The sequence below is a fragment of the Glandiceps talaboti genome, chromosome 13, assembly GCF_964340395.1.
Source record: "Glandiceps talaboti chromosome 13, keGlaTala1.1, whole genome shotgun sequence".
In the NCBI taxonomy this organism is placed as follows: domain Eukaryota; kingdom Metazoa; phylum Hemichordata; class Enteropneusta; family Spengelidae; genus Glandiceps; species Glandiceps talaboti.
Genome location: NC_135561.1, coordinates 4,073,532 through 4,096,493, shown reverse-complemented (window position 1 = coordinate 4,096,493; position 22,962 = coordinate 4,073,532). Strand labels below are relative to the sequence as shown.

The following is a 22,962-nucleotide window of genomic DNA, read 5'->3' as shown; positions in this document are numbered from 1 at the left end:
TAGTGTTATTTGTTTTTATTGACATAATTTTAAAGAACAATACCAAGTTACAAATTTTCAAAGAATTTTTAAAGTGATATGCTTTGAGCTTTGGTAATAATTTTCAAAATGATTTAAGCTTTGTACAAAATGATATGTGTATTTATTGACGTGTCATTGACGACATGTGTTTTACCCAATTTAACACTTATATAATGACTTTTGTCATGATGTATTAATTTCTTGGGTACCTATACAGTTCACTCATAGTATTACAACTGTATTTCACAGAAAAACACAGCACATACCTCTAAAACATAATGTTAATGAGAGTAAGAAAGTGAGTTAACATACATTTATGGATCAAAATTTAGTATAAGATATGATGTCAAACTATGCTCAATAAACCTGTACATGGTACAACATCAACGAAAATGTTAAGAAAAGTTTAAAGGGGAACACCACTTCAGGAAATATAGGCATTTTTAAAACTATGCGTTCTGAAGAGTAATTTCCTCAGTGATGTTTTACACTGATGGGAGTAAGCACTCAGGAGTCATGAATATTCATTGTTTCACCATGAATATATTATTTCTGCTGACTCCCATCATGCAATAGCCCATAGCAAAGATACCTTATAAAGGCACAAGATCAGCTTGATGTTTCTCTGAAATCACAAGTAATTGTAGGTGATGTAAAATCATGATATGACTCTCCAGAAACCATAGCTTATGAAAATGACTTCATTTCCTGGAGTGGTGTTCCCTTTTAATACACTTAAAGTTACCATTTATAACTTATTCCATGAGAAATACTAGACATTGATAATGTTATAGAAAAATACTCTGGTTTAGATAGGTATACACTATAGGAAAAAAGTAATTTTCCTAGAATTTTATTTTGTTGAAGAAAAAAACACATAGTAAATTCGACTGAAAATAATGATCTCTTTACAAGCCTAGGATTAGGTTCTACTATTATTGTTATCTTGTCAGTGGAGTTACAATAATTGCAAACTATCATTTGTTTGTCTAGGACCAACTTTTCTGCAGCAATTTTTTTCTCTCTCCCAAAACTGAATTGGAATTGGCCCCAGTTGGAAGAGAAATGAGTACTGAATTTGTATTTCTAATAAATAAAACACTGAAGTTTAGTATGTTTTTCTACTCGAGAAAATAATTGAAAACAACGCAAAGTCTAACATTGTAATTTATAAATTGCAAAAAGAAACTAAAATAATGTGTAAAATGATTGTTATTATATGTAAAGGAAGTGATTTGTAAACAAAGTGAGTAAACAAAATTTGCGTAGGTAAAAGTAGTGTTAACATAAACTATTTTGTGTTTCAGTACAAAATGTAACTGAGATCTGTGTTTACAACAAGTTTGCTTAATAACAGTTAATTAACTATTACATTCAAATTAAAAAATTACCATGGGAACAGAAATTTGTGTGTTTCCATAGTAAAGGATACATAGATTTGTTGTAACTGGTTTGCAATAACACTGTCATCTCTACGATTACGAAAATAAAAAAAATCAGTTGCGATAGCTGAATAGTGTACTAGCGATATTCGTTCACGTCTACAGGTAGACTACAGTTAGGATAGCAGAATAGTGTAGTAGTGATAGTCCTTCAAGACTACAGGTAGGCTACAGTTAGGATAGCAGAATAGTGTAGTAGTGATAGTCCTTCAAGTCTACAGGTAGACTACAGTTAGGATAGCAGAATAGTGTAGTAGTGATAGTCCTTCAAGTCTACAGGTAGACTACAGTTAGGATAGCAGAATAGTGTAGTAGTGATAGTCGTTCAAGTCTACTGGTAGACTATAGTTAGGATAGTGGAATAGTGTAGTAGTGATAGTCCTTCAAGTCTACAGGTAGGCTATAGTTAGGATAGCTGAAATAGTGTAGTTGTGATAGTCCTTCAAGTCTACAGGTAGACTATAGTTAGGATAGTGGAATAGTGTAGTAGTGATAGTCCTTCAAGTCTACAGGTAGACTATAGTTAGGAGAGCTGGAATAGTGTAGTAGTGATAGTCCTTCAAGTCTACAGGTAGGCTACAGTTAGGATAGCTGAAATAGTGTAGTAGCGATAGTCCTTCAAGTCTACAGGTCGGCTACAGTTAGGATAGTGGAATATTGTAGTAGTGTTAGTCCTTCAAGTCTACAGGTAGACTACAGTTAGGATAGTGGAATAGTGTATTAGTGTTAGTCCCTCAACTCTACAGGTAGGCTATCTCTATGTTTGTCTAATTACTAGTTTTGTTACATTCCACTGTCAATGTACACTGAACTCTTCTCTGGGAGTTCATCCTCTGTATTAGAAGCCTGGTCTTTCATTGCTACACCATCAATCATTTTTATAGTGACATCCTCAGTACTTGTTTCTTCCTGAAACATCAAAGAAATGCATAAATTAAAGTTTCCTACATTACAGGCCAGAGTTTCAAATCCAGATCCCTATCAAACATAGCTAGTCTGTCCCTGTCTGCATGTAGTAAGTATTTGCCAGAACCTTTTAAAACTTATTATTCATGGCATTCAAGACTCGATCACAACATCTCTGTCTTGTTTTGAGTTGACAATGCAAAATATATATGTTAGTTTAACACCCCTATTATCATGGTTTTCAGCATCCCTCATTTTATATTGTGACTACAAAAAGTGGAAAGTAGGTCTTTGACTTTGTGGTGCCTAACTCCACTAGTTAAGGTTGCCTAACTTTGTTAGAGTTACAATAGTGACGCCTAACTCCACTAGTTAAGGTTGCCTAATTTTGTTAGAGTTACAATAGTGATGCCTAACTCCACTAGTTAAGGTTGCCTAACTTTGTTAGAGTTACAATATTGATAGTGTATACCTCTTTGATGATTTCATGATGCCTAACTCCACAGTACAATTTCTGGATCCACTTCTTGGGTAGGAAACAGCAGCATTTATCAGCAAGAGGAGTTATTACCCTTGGATCCAATTCTTCTGGTTTTTGATGACCTACAAGAAACAAAGAAAAGCTTAAATCTGCTTGACTTACCTTTGATGAGACTTATCATCTTTCATATTTGATAAAACTTATCAACTTCAATATTTTTATAACTTTAACTTACCTGTGATAAAACTTGTGATAAGACCAACAATGATCACCACACACCATGCTACTGGTCCAAAGTAGATATATGAAATGGAGTAGAGCACTGATATTGAAGGGCTGATAAAACAACAAAAATAATTGTCACTAAATATAGAGATATTATCATGCCTTGTAAATTAAGTAGTATTCATCATTAGTAGAATATGACACAGCAATTAATTAATCAATCAATCAATCAACTAGTCACTCACTCACTTACTTACTTAAACCGACACACACACTCACACACATACACATACACACAAAGCATGCATTCACACACACACAAAGCACGCATTCACACACACACACACACACACACACACACACACACATTCTCACACACACACACACAAAGCACACATTCTCACACACACACACACAAAGCATGCATTCTCACACACACACAAAGCACACACACACAAAGCATGCACTCACACACACACACAAAGCACATTCTCACACACACACACAAACACACAAAACACACACACAAAGCACGCATTCACACACACACACAAAGCACACACACACAAAGCACGCATTCACACACACACACACACACATACGCAAAGCCCACATTCACACATACACGCACACAAAGCATGCATTCACACACACACACACAAAGCACACAAAGCACACATTCTCACACACACACAAACATACAAAGCACACATTCTCACACACACACAAACATACAAAGCACACATTCTCTCACACACACAAACATACATAGCACACATTCACACACACACACACACACACACACACACAAACAAACATACAAAGGACACATTCTCACACTCACCCAATCTGACAATTACTCATTCACTCACTCAGTCACTTACCCACCCACCTACCCACGCACCCACCCAACCCCACTCACTCACTCACTCACTCACTCACTCACTCATTAACTCACTTGCTCAACCAACCAACAAATGATCAATCAATCAATCAATCAATCAATCCAACAACTTACTATGAATCTTGAGGTAGAGCTGCCATACTTTCAGTAGTTGTCTGCCATGTTTGATCAATATACTTAGTAGTCCAATCACTCTCATTGATAGTTGTGATAATACAATCCTCTGTTGACAGGGATAACTTTGTCCTTGCTGGTGGGTAGATAAATGCACCAAATCCAATCCACATGGATGTCATCAAACCAACTATCAAACCTACACAGCCACCCTATCATCAAATTGTTGAATTTACAAAATTAAAAATATCAAATACAAAGGTTTTTTTATCATAAACAAAATAGATTTACAATGGTTATAACATACAAATAGTTCAAAGTTGTTAGCATTGAGCTTTCGATCTGTTTTGGTCGAGATCCTCATAAGAATGAAAAATTCCATAGTTACAGCTGACCACTAGGTGGCAGTATAATCACCTAGTGTAGATGTTAGGTAGTTTGATGCCCATCGATCTCTATTGGTCTTGGAATTGTAGCATCTGATGTTGAAAGCATTTCTGATCTTTCTTGGTGAATCATGTGGGGATTTATCAACAATGGAAACACAGCTGCTTTGAACTGTTTGTGTGTTATAATCTGTGTCAGTAACTTGATCTATCCAAGCTAATGAACATTTTGGTCTTAAATGTAATTGCTGTGATCTTCATGTATACTGCTTTTGAAAATGACTCTCATCACTCGAACACTAAACATAAGATTGGAAGAGAGATCGGAAGTTGTATACGTAGCGTTCCCTTGGAAACAACTATATACAATAACTGCTGAAGAAGGAGTGATTTAGCCAAATAATACTACATGTACATATATTAGTTACGCTCTGAGTTTGGAACAAAACACTTCTTTTTACATGCTTTCAACAATTAACAGCGACAAACTTTTTTCAGTAAGTCTGTATGAATAATCAATGAATCTACTTACAATGTAATTGGCCCACGGAAAGAAGAGTCCTAAGCAAAACAATCCCAGTAATGGACCACCTAGCATACTGAAAATACTCAAAGCGGCCTGGGAACAAAGAAAACAATCAGCTATGTTAATCTAATACTGTTAACAGACATCCAAGCATGATCATAATTAAAGTCATTAAAAGTTACAAGAAAATTGAACAAAATACATGAAGTATAAAATGCACTAAATCTGATTTGAAAAAAGTAATATTGCAGGTGGATCCTTTTATTTTTATGTTTTTCATCGTACGATGAGTTGCTTTGTTGGTTAAAGGTAAAGAAAAGGTGACAAATACCAAGTGTATGCATACATGTTGGTGATACTTTCAATTCAAAATCATACTGTCAACAGTCTGGATGACTTACGAAATGAGAAATCAAGTCAGAAAGAAATTATGAAATATTTGAGTTACTACAGCTTCCAAATATCAGAGATAAACTATAATTTTTGCCTACACATGTATCATATGCGTATTAACAAACCTTAGGACAATGCTGTGAAGAAAACAAAGTTGTTTTCTTTCTAATTTGGCCATAGTGAGCGATGTTTAAATACAAATTTTGGTCAAATGCAAGGAATTATTATCATAGGGTCGTTTATATCAGAAACCAAAATAAGTAGAACCATCCTAATAACTAAACTTGATCATGTCCAGTAAATACAATTCTCTACCCACAGAGTGATATCACATTCAAGATATATATGTACGCCAGTGCAAGCATCAAGAAAACAAACACTACTGTAGTTCTTGTGAATGAAATCAGCTATCTCCATTTTGTACATTTTGTAACAATGTTTTTATTTGCATAATGCATGCAATTATCAGAAAATGAAGGTGAATTTTTACAAATAATGTTTGATTTTCTTTGTTACTAACCTGTAGAACAGATCCCATATTTGATGCAACGTATGCCATTACAAGACTAAGTAAACCGTAGGACAATGCTGTGAAGAAAACAAATTGACTTTATTACCGTACATGTTCCCAGTCCTTAACTATGTATTCATATTTTATGGAAATAAATTAGAAAGTGTCTTTTAAAGCTGTGCTCGCTGTAAATGGGGTATCATTTTTTCAATCAGATAACCCCAAAATATATTTATTATATTATAATTACACCAATGATTAGACATTGTACATGTAAGTACAAGTAGTATAAATCTCCGAAGGCCTAATAAAAAATATTATGTGGTTCAGATTATGCTCAATTTTAGAATAGGTCAAGTAGGTAGATTTTTCATTTTATTTTATTTCTTTTCATGTGGGTGTCTACTTCAGGTTTTCCGTTGTTTTCCAAATGGTTTCTGTGTTATTTATTTCTTCCTATCAGATGTACAATTACAGAATGGAAAAACAGTTTTATATTGTCTTCATAAAGTCAATGTCAGTTTCCGCATCCACTATTCTCGTGAGACTTCACAATTTTTGTAATTTTATTATTTTTTTCTTGAATACATAAAAAAAAAGTTTAGGGTCGGCAGTGAAAATTAGGTGGGGTTGCTTAACCGGAAGCAAACAATTATTCTTTTTAGGCCTAATCCACATCAGGTTCTTAAATCCAGAGTTCTCCTTCAACTCAACTGATAATATATATTTTTTTTATTTATTAACCATCCAACAGGCATTGCCCAATAACAGGAGGAAAGTTCAGTGTTAATGCAGGAGGAAACCGGAGTACCTGGGAAAAACTGCGTTGTTCGGTAGAGTCAAACTGAACGACACTCTTCTTACTTACAGGGTGGTAAATTTAATCAAACCAAGCTGACACCTGGCAGAGGTAACGTAAGAGCTAACCACTCGACCATCGACAACCCATATATACTAATGCAAGACCCTGGGATAAACTCGGGCATTCAGAGGTAGTCCTTGCAATTAACTTAGGGAAGGCAGATATATCAAGTGCATCATAATTATGCGTTACCGGTAGGACGAGTTACGCCAGGTAAAGACGAGTGAAGACGATAAAGGACGACGAAGATTGTCATGTCAATATATTTAAATCACAAAGACTCCATTTCCCCTTCTTTGATTTCTGTGGAAAATTATCCTTGAATTCCTGACAGGAATATATGAAGGAATGTGACAAGATTCCTCAAGGAGCTCAAGACACTAAAGACTACATCAAGAAATTCCTGTAATGACAGTACCTAAACCTTTGGTAATCCATGTATACTTGGTTTCTGACATATTTGGCCATATTTGTTTGATGATATCTTCACCTGTTACTGCTGCCAGTGAGTTCAAACCAGATGATATTGTGCTGGAAACATAGAAATAGAGAAAATGAAAATCACAGACGTCAAATAAAACATTACGAGAGTCTCAGCTTTCATCTGACTCTCAACAATATAATTATAAAAATAATAATGTTACTTTTTACATAGTGATTTCCCACTCTGTGTTCAAATTGTTTTATAATAAGCTGTTTTTCATCTCGCGGCAGATCTCATGAGAGACCGCGCGAGCCATTGCATCCATAGCAACCACTTGAGGGGGTCAAGCTGAAAGTTTGAAAATGCTTAGCAACACTATTGTTCTCAACATCATTGCACATGGCCATGGTGAAAGCTTGACCACGATCACTTGTTTGACAACCGTTGTTGCTAAGCATATTTGCATATCTCGTAAGATCTGCAACAACACTTAAAATCTCTTATTATGACCCCTAGCACAGACCTGTAATGGCACAACAGTACTTTATACTTCTAGGGAGCATACACTCCATTATAACCTTTGTATTAGTGCATAGGATGAAAGCATTCACATTGCAACTTCTGTCCTACCAGGTCACCATTTGTAAAGTCAGTATTTTTTTTTGCTAACTTTAATAGGTAATAAGGAGCCCTGGTAACAAAAAGGGGTGCAACTGGAATATTTTCTCCTAAAATATCCCACATTTTTGTTTGGAATGCCAGTAAAATGACTGAGGAACCTGAGTTTTTACTTAAAAGCACTGGTATGGAACCCTAGTAAAATGACCCAGGAACCCAGTAGATTTTATTTTAATTTTAGCAAAACCAATGTCAATGAAAGGTTCTATCCAATTGTATTCTTCAGAAAAGTAATATTTTCAGCAAAATACATGCAAATAAAATATTTCATTTGTTACTATTCAAGCCTTACCTCAGAGCTGCACTGAACATACAAGAGACAAAGAGACCAGGTAAACCAGGTAGGAAACCAAGTATATCCATCACAAAGAATGGCATTAACTGAAAAAAGATATCACATTACAATTTTATGCAGATATTCCTTTATACAATGAAAAGTAAACATTTACATTTCATTTATATATAATGCCAATATAATACTTTGGAAAAAAAAAACTTGTGCGCATAGCTATTAATTGGTTCATTTTTTTCCCTCACGGTTTTGGGTTCTGATTTTAGTGATTTTAACTGTAGTTTTTTTAAGGTACGTTTTAGGATTGGGTTGTACACTGCCTTGAGATGTTTTCTTTTTTTACATGGAAGGGGCTTTAATTTGTATATGAAAGTTAATTTGCATATGTATATGTGGCGTGACAATAAAAACCCAGTGACAGGTAGGTCAGTATTTGGAGAACACGTGCAATCATGTCTGATTCTGTATTTCTAGTGTGTTATGGTCATATTCCATGTTTTGAAAAGAAAGAGCAATATCAATACAGCTATAAATGTGTTTTAAATATAGATTATATTTTCATCAAATTAAAATATCTACATCACTGGTTCTGCTGTATTTGAAATATGAGTCAAATTATTCAAAACTGCCATTACTTTCCCCACATTTTCTTTGATATTACTGGCGCTGGTATACTTATGTTAATCCCCAATATTTTTCTTCATTCAACTGGAAAAATACTCATGACCTAAGTGTGTCACTACGAGTGACGAGGAGTGACAAAGGCCCCTTAGGTCACTAATATTTTCCTTGGCTGAACGAAGACAAATATTGGGGAATAACATCTAAATGTACATAGATATACACTATACCTGGTCAGAAGCTGTTACATATCCTGCTGTGAAAGGGTCACAGTTTACATAGTATGCATACATAGCAAGACCACAGCATGCAGCCAGAGCAAGAATTAACCATAGTCCTGGTATGTTCAGGTAAATGGAACTATAAACAGATAATACAGTGAGGAATATTAGTTATAAAACCATACATTCTATACCAACCATATTTAAAAGTAATACTCTATGTATCATAATTTTCTTTATATTACATGTTTTAAATCGAGGTGAAAAACGCATGAATTAAAATGCTTTTTCCGCTGAATACCCAATAACTGTCAATATAAAATACATGAATTAGAATGCTCATTCCCTTGAATACCCAATAGAATGCTCATTCCCTTGCATACCCAATATAATTGATATAAAATACATGAATTCAAATGCTCATTCCCTTGAACACCCAATAACTACCAATATAAAATACATGAATTAGAATGCTCATTCCCTTGCATACCCAATAACTAATACAAAATACATGAATTAGAATGCTCATTCCCTTGAACACCCAATAACTGTCAATATAAAATACATGAATTAGAATGCTCATTCCCTTGCATTAACAGAAACACTCTCACTTATCACTTTTTCACTCATTCACTCACTCACTCACTCACTCACTCACTCACGCATGCACACATGCACATACATTCAGAGAGAGACACATGTACACACACACACACATACACACACACACATACACACACACACACAAACACACACACACACACACACACACACACACACACACACACACACACACACACACACACACACACACACACACACACACACATACATACACAAATATACCTAAGTGTGCTGACTAATAAAGAGGCAAATTCACTCATGGAGAGAAATTGCTCAAAACACATACACTCAAGGTGAAGTTCTCTATTTGGTTTCAAATGGATGCTTTCATAGTGACATGTGTGGAATTGCTGCCTAACACCATCCCTTACAGCTAATAAATACTGTTGTTATAAACACATATGGAATTTTTTTATAACAATGTACCAGTAGTAAATATGAACAATTTGTGTTAAAATAATGAACACACAAATCCCTGAGGGATTAGAATACACATATGATGAATAGCTATCTATAAACAAACATGATAACATATTGAAATAACAGAAACTGGACCAGTAATAATACTTTACATGACTGTTTTAAAGTTTTATCACTAAAAACTACATCGCTAAGGGGGCTTCGAGTCTTAGTCTAATTTATAAAAATGAATGACTAATACTCACCAATAAACATAGCCTAGAATTAAGTCATGTAGGGATTTTTACTCTTGCCATTTCCCTAAAATGGCTGGCCTTTTGCTAGTGGCCATTAAGTAATGTATACAGCCAGAAAAAATGGCACAAATTTTTATTGGGTTTCAAATTTTCCCACTGTTGTGAGATAACGCTGATTCTAAGCATCCCCACCTGATTAGAACTAATTTGGAGGGTGATCGAGCTATATGATGTTAACACAATGGAAAAGTGAGTTTGAATGTCACTGCAGTACTTCGTAATAACATTTTAGGTTTGAATATGGCCATTACGGCAAATGTATTCTGACTCACAGGTATACATACAAAACACAGTGTATGTATTCTAACTCACAGGCCGGTATAACAGTGTATTCTAACTAAAAACAGTTCAATCTTAACTCACATTTTGGCATCTTTGAAAGTCCTGCAGGTAAGATAACGTTGAACTTGAGATTGGTTGACAGAATATATGGCCATCCAGGTAAAAATACCACCAACGGCAACACTCCAGACACTGTGTCGTACTCGGGGATCGGGATCAAAGCTATCAAAAGATTAAAGTGACACCTAATTCTCTTTTGAAAGAACACAGTCTATATCTTCTAATTTAATCTTTTCTAGTCTATTTTATGAGGCGGGTATCTTTTATCTATAACATAGCCTGTGTAGTACACCAGTGTTTTCTAAACTAAGGAGTGACATCACATTCCCATATCTAAGATATATATAAAAGGGAATGCCACAGAAAATAGAGACATTCTCAAACTACAGGTTTTATAGGGTGATTTTTATGATTTTACTTCACCTATTATTACTTGCAATTTCAGAGAAACATCAGTGATCTTCTGCTTTGATAGGGTGTAGCTAATCAACAAGCAATCAATTAATCTAATGTAAGAAGAAAATCATTTACTTTACAAATAATTACTAACTTGTCAAATTCAATTCGCCCTCCTTCTTTACATATTTCCATCACTTTACCCCATCCACCAACTTCAATAGATGCCTGGATGATGACTGCCAAGAATCCTGAAATCATCACCAAAAGCTGAAATGTGTCTGCCCACAAAACAGCTTTCATACCTCCCTAGAAAAAAAATATGCTGTGTTAGTATTTCAATTCCATGTCAACATCTAGCAGGATATAGGAGATTTGGTCTATCTTGCAAATGCTATTAAATTACATTTGTATATATCAACATCAGTGAGACTGTGATCATGTTGAGATACATACATACATACATACATACATACATACATACATACATACATACATACATACATACATACATACGTACGTAATACATACATACATACATACATACATACATACATACATACATACACACATACATACACACATACATACATACATACATACATACATACATACATACATATATATATACATACATACACACATACATGTACATACACACACACACACATACATACATACATACATACATATGATACATACATACACACACATACATACATACATACACACACACACACACACACACACCCACACACACACACACACAAAAAAAAAAAAAAAAACAGGCCTTATGCATGAAATAAAATAAACACTGACTTACAATCGTTGTATAGAATGTACAGACAAGTCCACAGACCAGAATAGAACCCCATAAACTAACTTTAGTCACTGTCAATAAAAACACCAAAATGTTATTAACAAATATATTCGTACAAAAATATTCAATACTGCATTGCCCACATGCTGATGTTTAGATTGTATATTATACATCAATCCTATTCTACAACGCATTCGAAATTGCCATTACTTTCTCTCGATTTCTCTTTGATATTACTGCCGCTGGTATAATTATGTTACTCTCCAATATTTTTCTTCGTTCAGCTGGAAAATACTCATGACCTAAGAGTTGTCACTGCTTGTCTAGCAACTCATAGTGACAAAGTCCCATAGGTCACTTGTATTTTCCTTAGCTGAATGAAGAAATATATTGGGGAATAACATCTTATTATCTACCAGCATTTAATAGTACTTATCAGCATCTAATAGTACTTACCAGTGTTTAATAGTACTTACCAACATTTAATAGTACTTACCAGCATTCAATAATACTTACCAGCATTTAATGCCAAAGACGGTGCATATACAGCAATACCCATATAAATGATCTGTAAAAAAACAATGATACCTTACTGTAACATTACACTAATTAACTATAAGAACCCAGTCTATGAGTATGACTACTGTATGTGTACCATGGAAATTATCTAGACAATTATTACAAATATTATTATATAAAATAGTATTTATCATGAACACTACCAGGGAATGTTGTAATATACTGTCGTAAATGTTGTGGTTTTTTTGTTTCAAGTGGATATAGCTATGTATTTTTTATCATTACAAATTTTAAGCATAAGATTTTTGCTGTATTTCCACACTATAAGAATTAGAGTTTCTTGTGTTCCTGATAGTGCATTATTTGAAAACACCATAAAGTCGATACATTGTTATTTTGTACTAGTGATTAGTACTAACACCTGAGACCACCTTTCTGTGATAACATGTATGTACGCATTTCAGCTGTAAAATCAGCTGTAAGTTGTAAAACACTTACCATCTGAACCAAAAAAGTTAAACATCCAAGAATTCTGACAAGTTTACTCTTAAACCGAATTTCCAGATACTGTAAGAAAAAAAAAGAAACTATTTATCATTTTAAACAATAGAAATAGTGAGAAATGAAAAGAAAGACTACAGGATTAATGTTTATAGCATCTTAATTAGTCTGAATTTAGTTCGTTTAGGGGGGAAGGGGGTCTGGTATCAGTACGATTGCTGAATGTCATTTTCACATTGTAATCAAATTCTGGATACGTTCACACCTTCAATGATAACAGCTTTTGTGTTTACTACTGAGATGTTGATAAGTTGATAAAAATTTATTTCTAATGTGAAATATGGTGTTGGGTTACTGGTAGTATTTAATGTGTTTACAATCATATTTTACTGTAACATTGCATGATCATAGTGGTGAGACTGCTATAATTTACATACACAAACGTTTGATGTCACACTTGAGAACGTTCATTTAGGGGGAGGGGGAAGGGGAGGGGTTTGTTGAGCTTGTGTGACATTGTGCGATCATCCCTAATGATTTGGGTAGCTGTGCATGAAGATTAAGCACAACATCATACATAGTAAGGATAATTTACCTATTACAGTATTAGTATTATACTCTAGTCTAAGATATCTTAGTTTGCAATTGTCTGTGCCATATGAACAGGTACACACCCTGGGAATACAAAGATCAAAATCTGACCTGTTTTATAAAGCTAGTAAGGTATTATGTTATAGCTCCATTTACATGTTATTTGAAAGTCAGTCTTTATAGTTTCACAGTGTATTTTGTTTTTCAACTAAAGCTCAGATTACACTATGCACATCATTGACAATTCATGGTCTGTGACTACCTTTAGTAATAGTCAACATGAGTTCACTAACTGCGAAATGGAACAAGGCCAGTAACTGTGGATATACACAATAAATCAACCCAGTTTTGTCTCTGAAGAATGTATGTGTATTGAATCATATCGGTCTATGCAATTTGTACAAAGTATATAGGCCGCCAGTCTGGTGCCAGACCATTCTTAAAGTAGTAGTATGAGATGTAAAAAACAACTTTAATTTGTTTTTCTACTTGAAAAATAATGCATTAGATAACCATTATTTGAGTCTTGCTATGGGCATGGTCTTTGTAACTATACGTATTAGTGCAGGCATTTATAATTTGAAAGTTCAATCACTTGAATACCCATCATTAATATGGTTGCAAGTGATTTTGATGTTGCTATGGCTGTGATACATGTTGCTAAGGCATACCTGTGTCAAAATTTGTAATATTTGTTCACTTGCCTATCAATCAGTGCTGTTATATTTGACATAGACATGGTCATTGTCCTGTTGCTATTTGCATGGTCTTGGTTGCTAGGCATGTTTCTTTTCATCTTTTAAATGTTTGTTCTCTTGCAATAGACATGGTAATTTTCTTGTTGCTATGGTATGGTCTTGGTTACTAAAGATATATGAATTCATTTTTTGAATGTTTGTTCACTTGCCAATATAACAGCAGATATATATCAAAATAATGTCTACCCATCACTGTGGATGGTTTTAGACTAATCAATGAATAAATGTTTGAAAACTGGGTTAGTCTGCAGTGTTCCCTTTACGGTTTTGTGGGGTTGCACAAATTTAAACATGGAGAATGTGTGGTGGTAGATGGTTAATGAGGTCACAGGGTACTTCTGGAAAACGGGCGGGGCAATTGACTTTAAGAAGTAAATTTTAACTGTATGATCCTTTTAGCTGTGACAAGTATAATACTGGTATCACTGAGTTATTTTAAAATCATTTCTATGACAATGTTTTTTTTATGATTTTGTCACACGTTTCCCTAGAAAGTGAATACGCACTCTGTCATAAGTTGCACAAACCATAGAGTCTACACGATTTCGTGTAGGGTCTCTGCACAAACACACAATTCCTTTGATATAGTAGACAATGTGTTGTATTAGCATAAATAGCTTTTATCTGAAAACTGAGACAGCAACCAGTCAGTACAATACAAATCACTTTCTGGCTCAACTTTTAATCCATCAGACTACCCAAAATAAAAGGTGAGAAATAAACAAAAAATCGGCATTAAAAAAGAAGTTAAAAAACTTTGTATTGATTAACTCCATACAGGTATTTAGAGGGGCACAAGCTGTGTTTATACGTTTCAGGGCGTACTTTATGCTAGTTATATAAAAGTCACTCCATAGTATTCTACTTTATACTGTTCAAAGTATACTTAACCATCACTTGCAATTGACTCATCTCCAACTGGGTATAAGTTACAACTCATACACTATCCGTTGATATAATTTATTATATATATACACAATAGGAAATCTATACTATCCAATCAACTATTCTGATATGACCAGAAGAGGATATTGTAAATATCAAACTTTCAAAGGAGGTATACATCGATAGTAGATGTATATTACACTCAGAGAATAACTTACCTGAGGTTTTAAGTATTTTCATTTAAATAAAAAGCTTATAAACTCAGCTTGTGCCACTTCAAAGACTTGCAAATTGTCGTACAACTTATTTAATCAATTAGACATCATCAATGGGCCAATGCTACATACACTTGGAGGTACAATGTTAAACTTCAGAAACACACTATGTTTGCTATCATGATTATAGTTTGACAAATATATACATAGAAATAAATCTATATTCATAGACATAAATATTAGCATAGACCATGTTTCAATTATATTAACACAACACAGGCCTGTAAAATCAAACATTGGAAACAAGTGTTGATAAATTCACTCTTTTCAAAAAAACATGCGTTGTCGGGGACATATGGCGCGGAACAAAACATGGTGATAAATTTGACATGCATTTGTATTTTGTAATAGGCCTACTATCAATTCATTCAACATAGGGCCTTAGGCACCCCTTTAGAAATATTCCAAGGAAAAAAATGACATTTTATAGGATAAATATTGTGAGAAGGCGTTGACAGGAAAAGGCCGGACATATGTTTGAGACTTCCTGGCTACTCACTTGTTTTAATTTTCACTACATATGCTGGTATCATTACACAAGTTAGTTTACTCACAGCATAATTAGATAAATACATCACATTGAACACTGTATTCTCTTTGCTTGTCTCCGGCTACTAGATCATCCCTGAGAGCCATGCAGTGTAAACTAAGGTCCTACACAATGATGACACATTCAGTGAGAGGGGGGGGGGGGGGGGGGGGGGCAATACCAGTGGCCAACTAAGGTAGAGGTGTGTACCCAAAACTGCCAACCCCAGACCCCATTTTATGACTTAAACCAATACCCCATTTTAGACCCCAGAACCCATTTTATGACTTAAACCAATACCCCATTTTAGACCATATTACAGGTTTTTATAAGATCAAAATACATTTATATTAGTTCCATATCAAGTTAAGGAAATGGTGGATCGCAAATTGAAGTTTCCACTCTTGTACTTTTTCCCAAAGAAGGCAATATTATGGGGCAATTAATAACAAAGTTATGATTTGGTAAAGGACAATAGATCACATTTTAGACTACGCAAAATCAAAAATAATGAAGAGTGGGCCCAATGTTAGACTCTTCACCCTGAAAAAAAGACATACTCAATTTTAGAGGCAAGGGCGATTAAACAAAACCCCAAGCAGCGACACAAATACATAGTCAAATAGGGGGACAATAGCCCTCCTGGCAGACATCCTTGATGCACAACTTTGTCACATTTAAACTAGCGACCTAGACACCACAAATAAATGTTTGTACAGTATTCTTCTTAAACAATAAATCATATGCCCACGCCAGTGAAAAAGAAATAAATACACTCAACAACAAAAAAGTTATGAGAACAATTGACATCTATCAACCTTAACATAAGAGAGCCAACATAATAGATCCTTTGTGGTGTTATCCAGTCACTGTGACTTACCTTGAAAGAAATACTCTGAGATTAGGTTATGCATAGCTAAAACTAGAATATATGGTTACTGGTGTTGATAAGGTCATGGGAAAAAGACGTTAAGGGTGCAACTGGAGGACTTTTTAAAAACCTCTATCATTTGATTTCGGGAGGGGGGGGTTGGAGCATTTCTGGAAAAAAAAGAAGGGAAAAATTTGCTGACCAACTCAAGACAAAAAAAACCTTTGCTTCCAGGTAAGAGCTAAAAATAAAATTTGTTGTGCTGCAAAAGCAGACACTAGCTACACATGTCAAGTTCCCAGGTACAAATGTTTCTACTTATGGTGGCAGCACCTAGACTTTTAAAAATTCTAATCAAAGGTTTATACTGTTGGCACATACTGACACAAAACGGGACACTATCATCAAATCAAATTACTAAGAATACTGACCTGACTTAACCTTGAATAGATACATACATACACACACACACACACACACACATACATACATACATACATACATACATACATACATACATACATACATACATACACACACACACACATACATACATACATACATACATACATACATACATGTACATACATACATACATACATACATACATACATACATACATACATACATACATACATGTACACACTTGTACACATACATACATACATACATACATACATACATACATACATACATACGAATACATACATACATACATACATACATACATACATACATACATACATACATACATACATACATACATACATACATACATACATACATACATACACACAATCATTAAAGAAAACACATACTTTGTTATATATCAAAGTCTATTATCTCTAAATGGAGTTCTCAATTAGTTAGTGGATATCAATCACAATGTAAAAGTGACTCATCTAAACTTCAGGTAGCAATGCTTGTATGACGAGGCACAAATAACGTATGTCAATATACAGGATACACTTGTATGAATACCCTGAGGGTGGGGTAGAGTGGGATGGCCAGGGAACTTAACCTATACCTGAATCTCTGACCTGTAAGACTAAGAGGCTAGCTGCCTGAAACTCTGACCTGTATGAGGTCACAGTCAGAGCCTACATATAAAAGAGGGACAAACAGAATGTAAACTTTCCAAGGACATTCAGATTTGTACACCATACATGTGTTATTCCCATACAACACAACTTGTTTGTGACTTTCCCACACTTACAATTAAAGTTAGCACTGTAAAACGTGTTAGTTGTTTTTGGTGTTGTTTAGAGTTTTAACAATGTCTATTCAAATCTGTTTCACTCTTCAGTTCTCTCCATTGTCATATTTCAATCGAATTATTCAAGGGTAGTGAGTTTTTTCAGGTGAGATTCCTTATGTATGTCACCAGGGTCAGTGATCCTGTAAAGGCTGTGTCCACAAAGTATTGAGAAATGGGCATTCGCATTTCCTTTCATTTGATGTTCACAAACTTTGATATGTCCAGTGATATTTAGGTATAAGAGAGACGAGTCTGATCATGTATGTAGTGTACATAGGACTCCATTCTGACTTTTGTAACTAAATCAGCGCTTGCAGGTAAATACAGACTGAGGTAAATATATACACTGCAGGTGACCTAAGGAATCAACTTACAAAGCCCTATGGGCTTACCTTGGAGTAATTATACTTTACTCCAAGGGCCTTCTATACAGGGATACAAACTGATGCCGACTGGATCATAAAATTTAATGTATTTTCAAACATTCACGTATCAATTTACAAGGACTTTCCAAAAACTAGCACTACAATAATAACTACATTAGTGGAGGTGATAGATTTTATCATGGATCTTTACATCCACAAGATAATGCAATTTTATCATGGATCTTTACATCCACAAGATAATGCAATTGATCAGATTTTGTAAATACATCCATCATCCAAGATTTTAATAGGCTATAAGGCATTACAGACGTAATACAAGAGGCCAAATTGTTCAGAGTCTTGAGTAGTACTAGTCATGCTTGCAGACAGGACAAGTCGGGACTTCATTCTGACATTGCCCAATGGTTTCATGTCTTGCTGTTCATAGGACAGAGAAGGAAGGGACATTATGTCACAATATAATCCTGACCTACTCATCTGCAAACAGGATATCCTGACAATCACTTTAGCCATTTATTCAGTCACATTGTGTCCATACCCATACTTTAAAGGGACACGAACTGAGTTTACACTTAGGCATAGTTTATGCTGCATACTATTATGGTACTCACAGTATTGTACTTACTGGAGTACACTTAACCACCACTTGCTATTATTATGATATAATTTATCAACGACCAGGGGTGAACAAATCCACTGGTCCTGGGTCCGGGACTAGCAATTTTTTTGAGCAGACCACACAAATTTTACCTTGTCTGGTCCGCCCGACCAGTACCTTACTGTTAATAACTATGTTAAAAAGTTGTCTGAATATACAGATTCATAGGTAAGATTTAATGTTTCACATTAGCGGGACCTGAGACCACTTTCAGCAGGACAACTGGATTTTTTAAGGCACTGGTCCGGGGACCACCAGTTCACAAAATGATTTGTTCACCCCTGACGACACTATGTGATAGAGTACTACATGCTTAGGATGATCCTATAGTAAAAGTGTTAGATTAAGGGAATACTGATACTATGGGATAGAGTACTATATGCTTAGGATGATCCTAATTATAAGTGTTACATTAATTAAATTCCACAAATACAAACAAACTGATAAAACCATGAACATACTAGTACATCAGAGGCACCTCCTGTTGTTTTTGTATCAGCTGTATTAATGTTATTTTTACCTAATTTTGTTATTGTGCGACAGCTTTTCTTAGCTCTCATTCCAACATGTCAACCACTCCACTTTCTTAGTAAGTTACATATCTAAAACTCCGAGATTGCACATCAATTTTCTGCATTCAGATTTTTTGTTATAAATACCACCCATACCCTTGCTATAAATGACTATAAAAATACAAAACTAAACTTTAAAATCACTATGTTCCACCTACTTGACTTGTCTATTGTCAATTCCTGTCCAACATTTCCTCAAGCCTTAGCTGTCCTCATAACGTCCGTTTCTTGGCAAGCGAATGTTAGACAAGAAATGACAATAGACAAGATGTAGGTTGAATTATAATAGTGATTTAAAGTTTTTTATGCCATCAGTGATGCCTGTACAGATTTCATTACTATCACAGAAAGGATCTGAACAATTTTTTTTTTTGGTTCAAAGCAATATTTTTTCAAAAATAAAAATTTAAAAAGATAAAATAAAATAAAATATAATCCTGACCTACCTACCTACCCACAGGTACTCGAACCAGTCTGTATGATTTTTTTTTAAAAATATGTATGGTAAATTTTTTTTTTTTAATCATACAGATTGATTCGAGTACCTGTGTACCTACCTACCTACCCTATTTTCTGAGGCCATGTTATCGAATATCGGAAACTCAATTTTTTTTTCCACCTTTACATGGGTATGGGTGATTTTTATATCGAAAAACTATGCGCACAAAATCGATGTACAATCTTGGGGTTTTTAGATGGGGGAACGCAGTGGAGTGGTTAACGTACGTATCGCAAACATCGGAGAGCGTATTTCAGAACTAACTTCATTCAAGCAAACGCACAGGTGTTTTTGTGGCAGTTGTAACTTGTAACTTGTATATCAATCTAACGCTGTGTATCATAAACCGGTACCAATGACATGTGCTCTCCTTACCTCGTATGCGCTTGTGATTTTCAAACTATAGTAAGCTGGCATAAATAGTTCCGCTGTAAAAATCATCGTGAACATGTACGCAATACCATAGTAACAGAACATCGTCCCGTTTAAGTAATGTTCAGCCGGAGTTCCAAGCACCGTTATCGCCGACATGAAACTAGCTACCAATGACATTGCTACTGGCCACGGGCTCATATTACGATCGGCCATCAGGAATTCGCCCGTGGTTTTCTGCTTTCCCCCGGTACATGCATGGTAAACTCCAATGCACATGGAAATTGCCAACATTACCAAGCACACAACATAATCGGCGATTGAGAACTCTGGGAGTTCGCGAGTCATGGTGATAAACGGTGATGCGGGTAGGCTGTCGAGGTTTCGATTGTAACGTGGTTTACACTAAACTGGATGCCAACCTCTGGCCGATACTATACTACTAGCGATAATCGAAAGTGACTTGCTGGGATCTATGCTACTCGTAGTAAGTGATGGACTTGGTCGACAACAAACACGATGAAATGTTGACTACGCCCCTAAATACGATGGATACACGAGGTTTACTGGTGTGACACTAACACTAAACATTAACACAATCAACAACACTGTCCGGTCAAGCCGGGGAAAGGGCTTTTCACATTCAAATTTGTACCGCTAAACTATGTAAGGACGTACCCGGATGTAATTTATCTACGTTGGTTGCCCGAGGTCGAGGTCAACAGATCGATAATGATTCATCGTGATAGATAAATTGTCGTGGATTACCGTACATACATGTACTAGTATGCTCACAAAGACGCTATTTTTTCTTGCAAAATTCGATCCGAAATGAAGATATTTCAGAAGAAAATACACTAGTGATTCGTTTTTTTCAAAATGCCCCCTGGCCCCTCCCCCAGCTAGATAACTGTGACGAGACGTGATCAACAAATACGGCTGTTTGCAGTATGCGTATAGTTTTTATAGCGTTTTACAAGTAACAGTGTAATGAGTTATCATATGCATAAATTGTTTTAGCACGGGTAATTGGCCAAAATCTTATACATGCAAGCTTCAAGTTTCATATGATATCACAATGCAATCATTAGAGGAGGCGATCAGGCTAAAAATGTAAACATGTACCAAGAAGGTCAATTCAGGCAAAATAACGAAGGTAAAATAGCAATGAACGATTAGCCGACATCTATATCGGATTTTAATCAGATTGTGGTCCAGTGTTGCCCATAGGAGGTTGCAGGCATGTATATGTATTGGATGAACATTATAATAATGCAATACCTTCAGATAAATAGTCACGAATATGTATACATTGTTCTTCTAATATAGATTTATTGTGATGCACTGACACTGAAGTCACAAACACATAAATTGACTCAAGTAATAAATCTTTTAGTGTTTTCTTCTTTTTAATCCAATTATCATAACTCTAAATTCATTAAACTTCTCTTCACAAACAGCAATATTACATAATCATCATCACAACAACAACAAGCGACCTATCGGTCAGAATAGCTCCGCTGTTTTTTTTTTTAATTTAATTTTTTATTTTGGTGACATGTAGAAGTGGTTCAGGTCTTCAGCTCTTCGAGTCACTATGCAGTTTTGTTTTAGCGATGCAATAAAGTGGTTAGTGGTTTCATATGATGTCTCACTATAAAACACATTTTACACAGAAGTTGGTAATGTATTGTACTTTTATACCATAGTCACCATTTTATAACAAAAATCTACTGTTATGAAAAATTGCACAAAATCTCAGAAAAAAATGACTGGGAAATGCACACAAGAAAAAGAAAAAAAGAGGATTTTGAGGTTGGCTATAAGTAATTCCAGTGTCTTACAGCTGTAACCCTGGAAGATTTTAATGAAGAATGAAATAAACTAGGGATCTAAAATAATTTTGAGGCAATTTGAATTTCAATTTTCTAACAAATTTACAAAGTCAACAACATTCAACTTGTTCTAGTTGTGGTAGATATATATAGGGAAGAAATGTATTAATCGCCATCTTAGTTTCCGTACGGCGACAATCTCAAGTACCCGGAAGAGAGTCATTCTCAGCCATACGTTACAGTGGTAACACTCGTTCATGTTCGGTTACCTTTCACAAAGAAAACACAACGAAATGGTTGAAATGATCTTTTTTTAATTTCTTTTCATCACAACAACAAAATCTGCGTGATCAAAAGTGTTGTAAACTAAACCAGAAAGAATTATCGGACTGGCTAAACTTCCCGATGAACTGGAAGGTCCTACTACTTCCAAGTAAGCCTCGATAGTACTATAGTACGTGAGAAAATCGTCTCAAACTAGCGATACAACTTTCAAAATATAACTTGACATGTCTTCATTTGTTAGAGTTATACAATTCAAGACGGGT

The 22,962-nt window shown here is 35.0% G+C and overlaps 1 protein-coding gene across 1 annotated transcript; it reads right to left on the bottom strand.

The window, feature by feature from the left end:
• Nucleotides 1-1,477: 1,477 nt before the first annotated feature.
• On the bottom strand, nucleotides 1,478-21,140 carry LOC144444687 (sodium-coupled monocarboxylate transporter 1-like). Its single transcript, XM_078134200.1, has 15 exons — nucleotides 20,583-21,140; nucleotides 12,923-12,991; nucleotides 12,422-12,473; nucleotides 11,909-11,976; nucleotides 11,240-11,394; nucleotides 10,711-10,851; nucleotides 9,017-9,146; nucleotides 8,166-8,254; nucleotides 7,190-7,302; nucleotides 5,919-5,986; nucleotides 5,012-5,098; nucleotides 4,094-4,305; nucleotides 3,086-3,186; nucleotides 2,842-2,972; nucleotides 1,478-2,372 (listed from the first exon to the last, which is right to left on the bottom strand). The coding sequence occupies exons 1-15, from the start codon at nucleotides 20,925-20,927 to the stop codon at nucleotides 2,247-2,249; spliced, it is 1,887 nt and encodes a 628-aa protein (XP_077990326.1). The 5' UTR covers nucleotides 20,928-21,140; the 3' UTR covers nucleotides 1,478-2,246.
• Nucleotides 21,141-22,962: the final 1,822 nt, after the last annotated feature.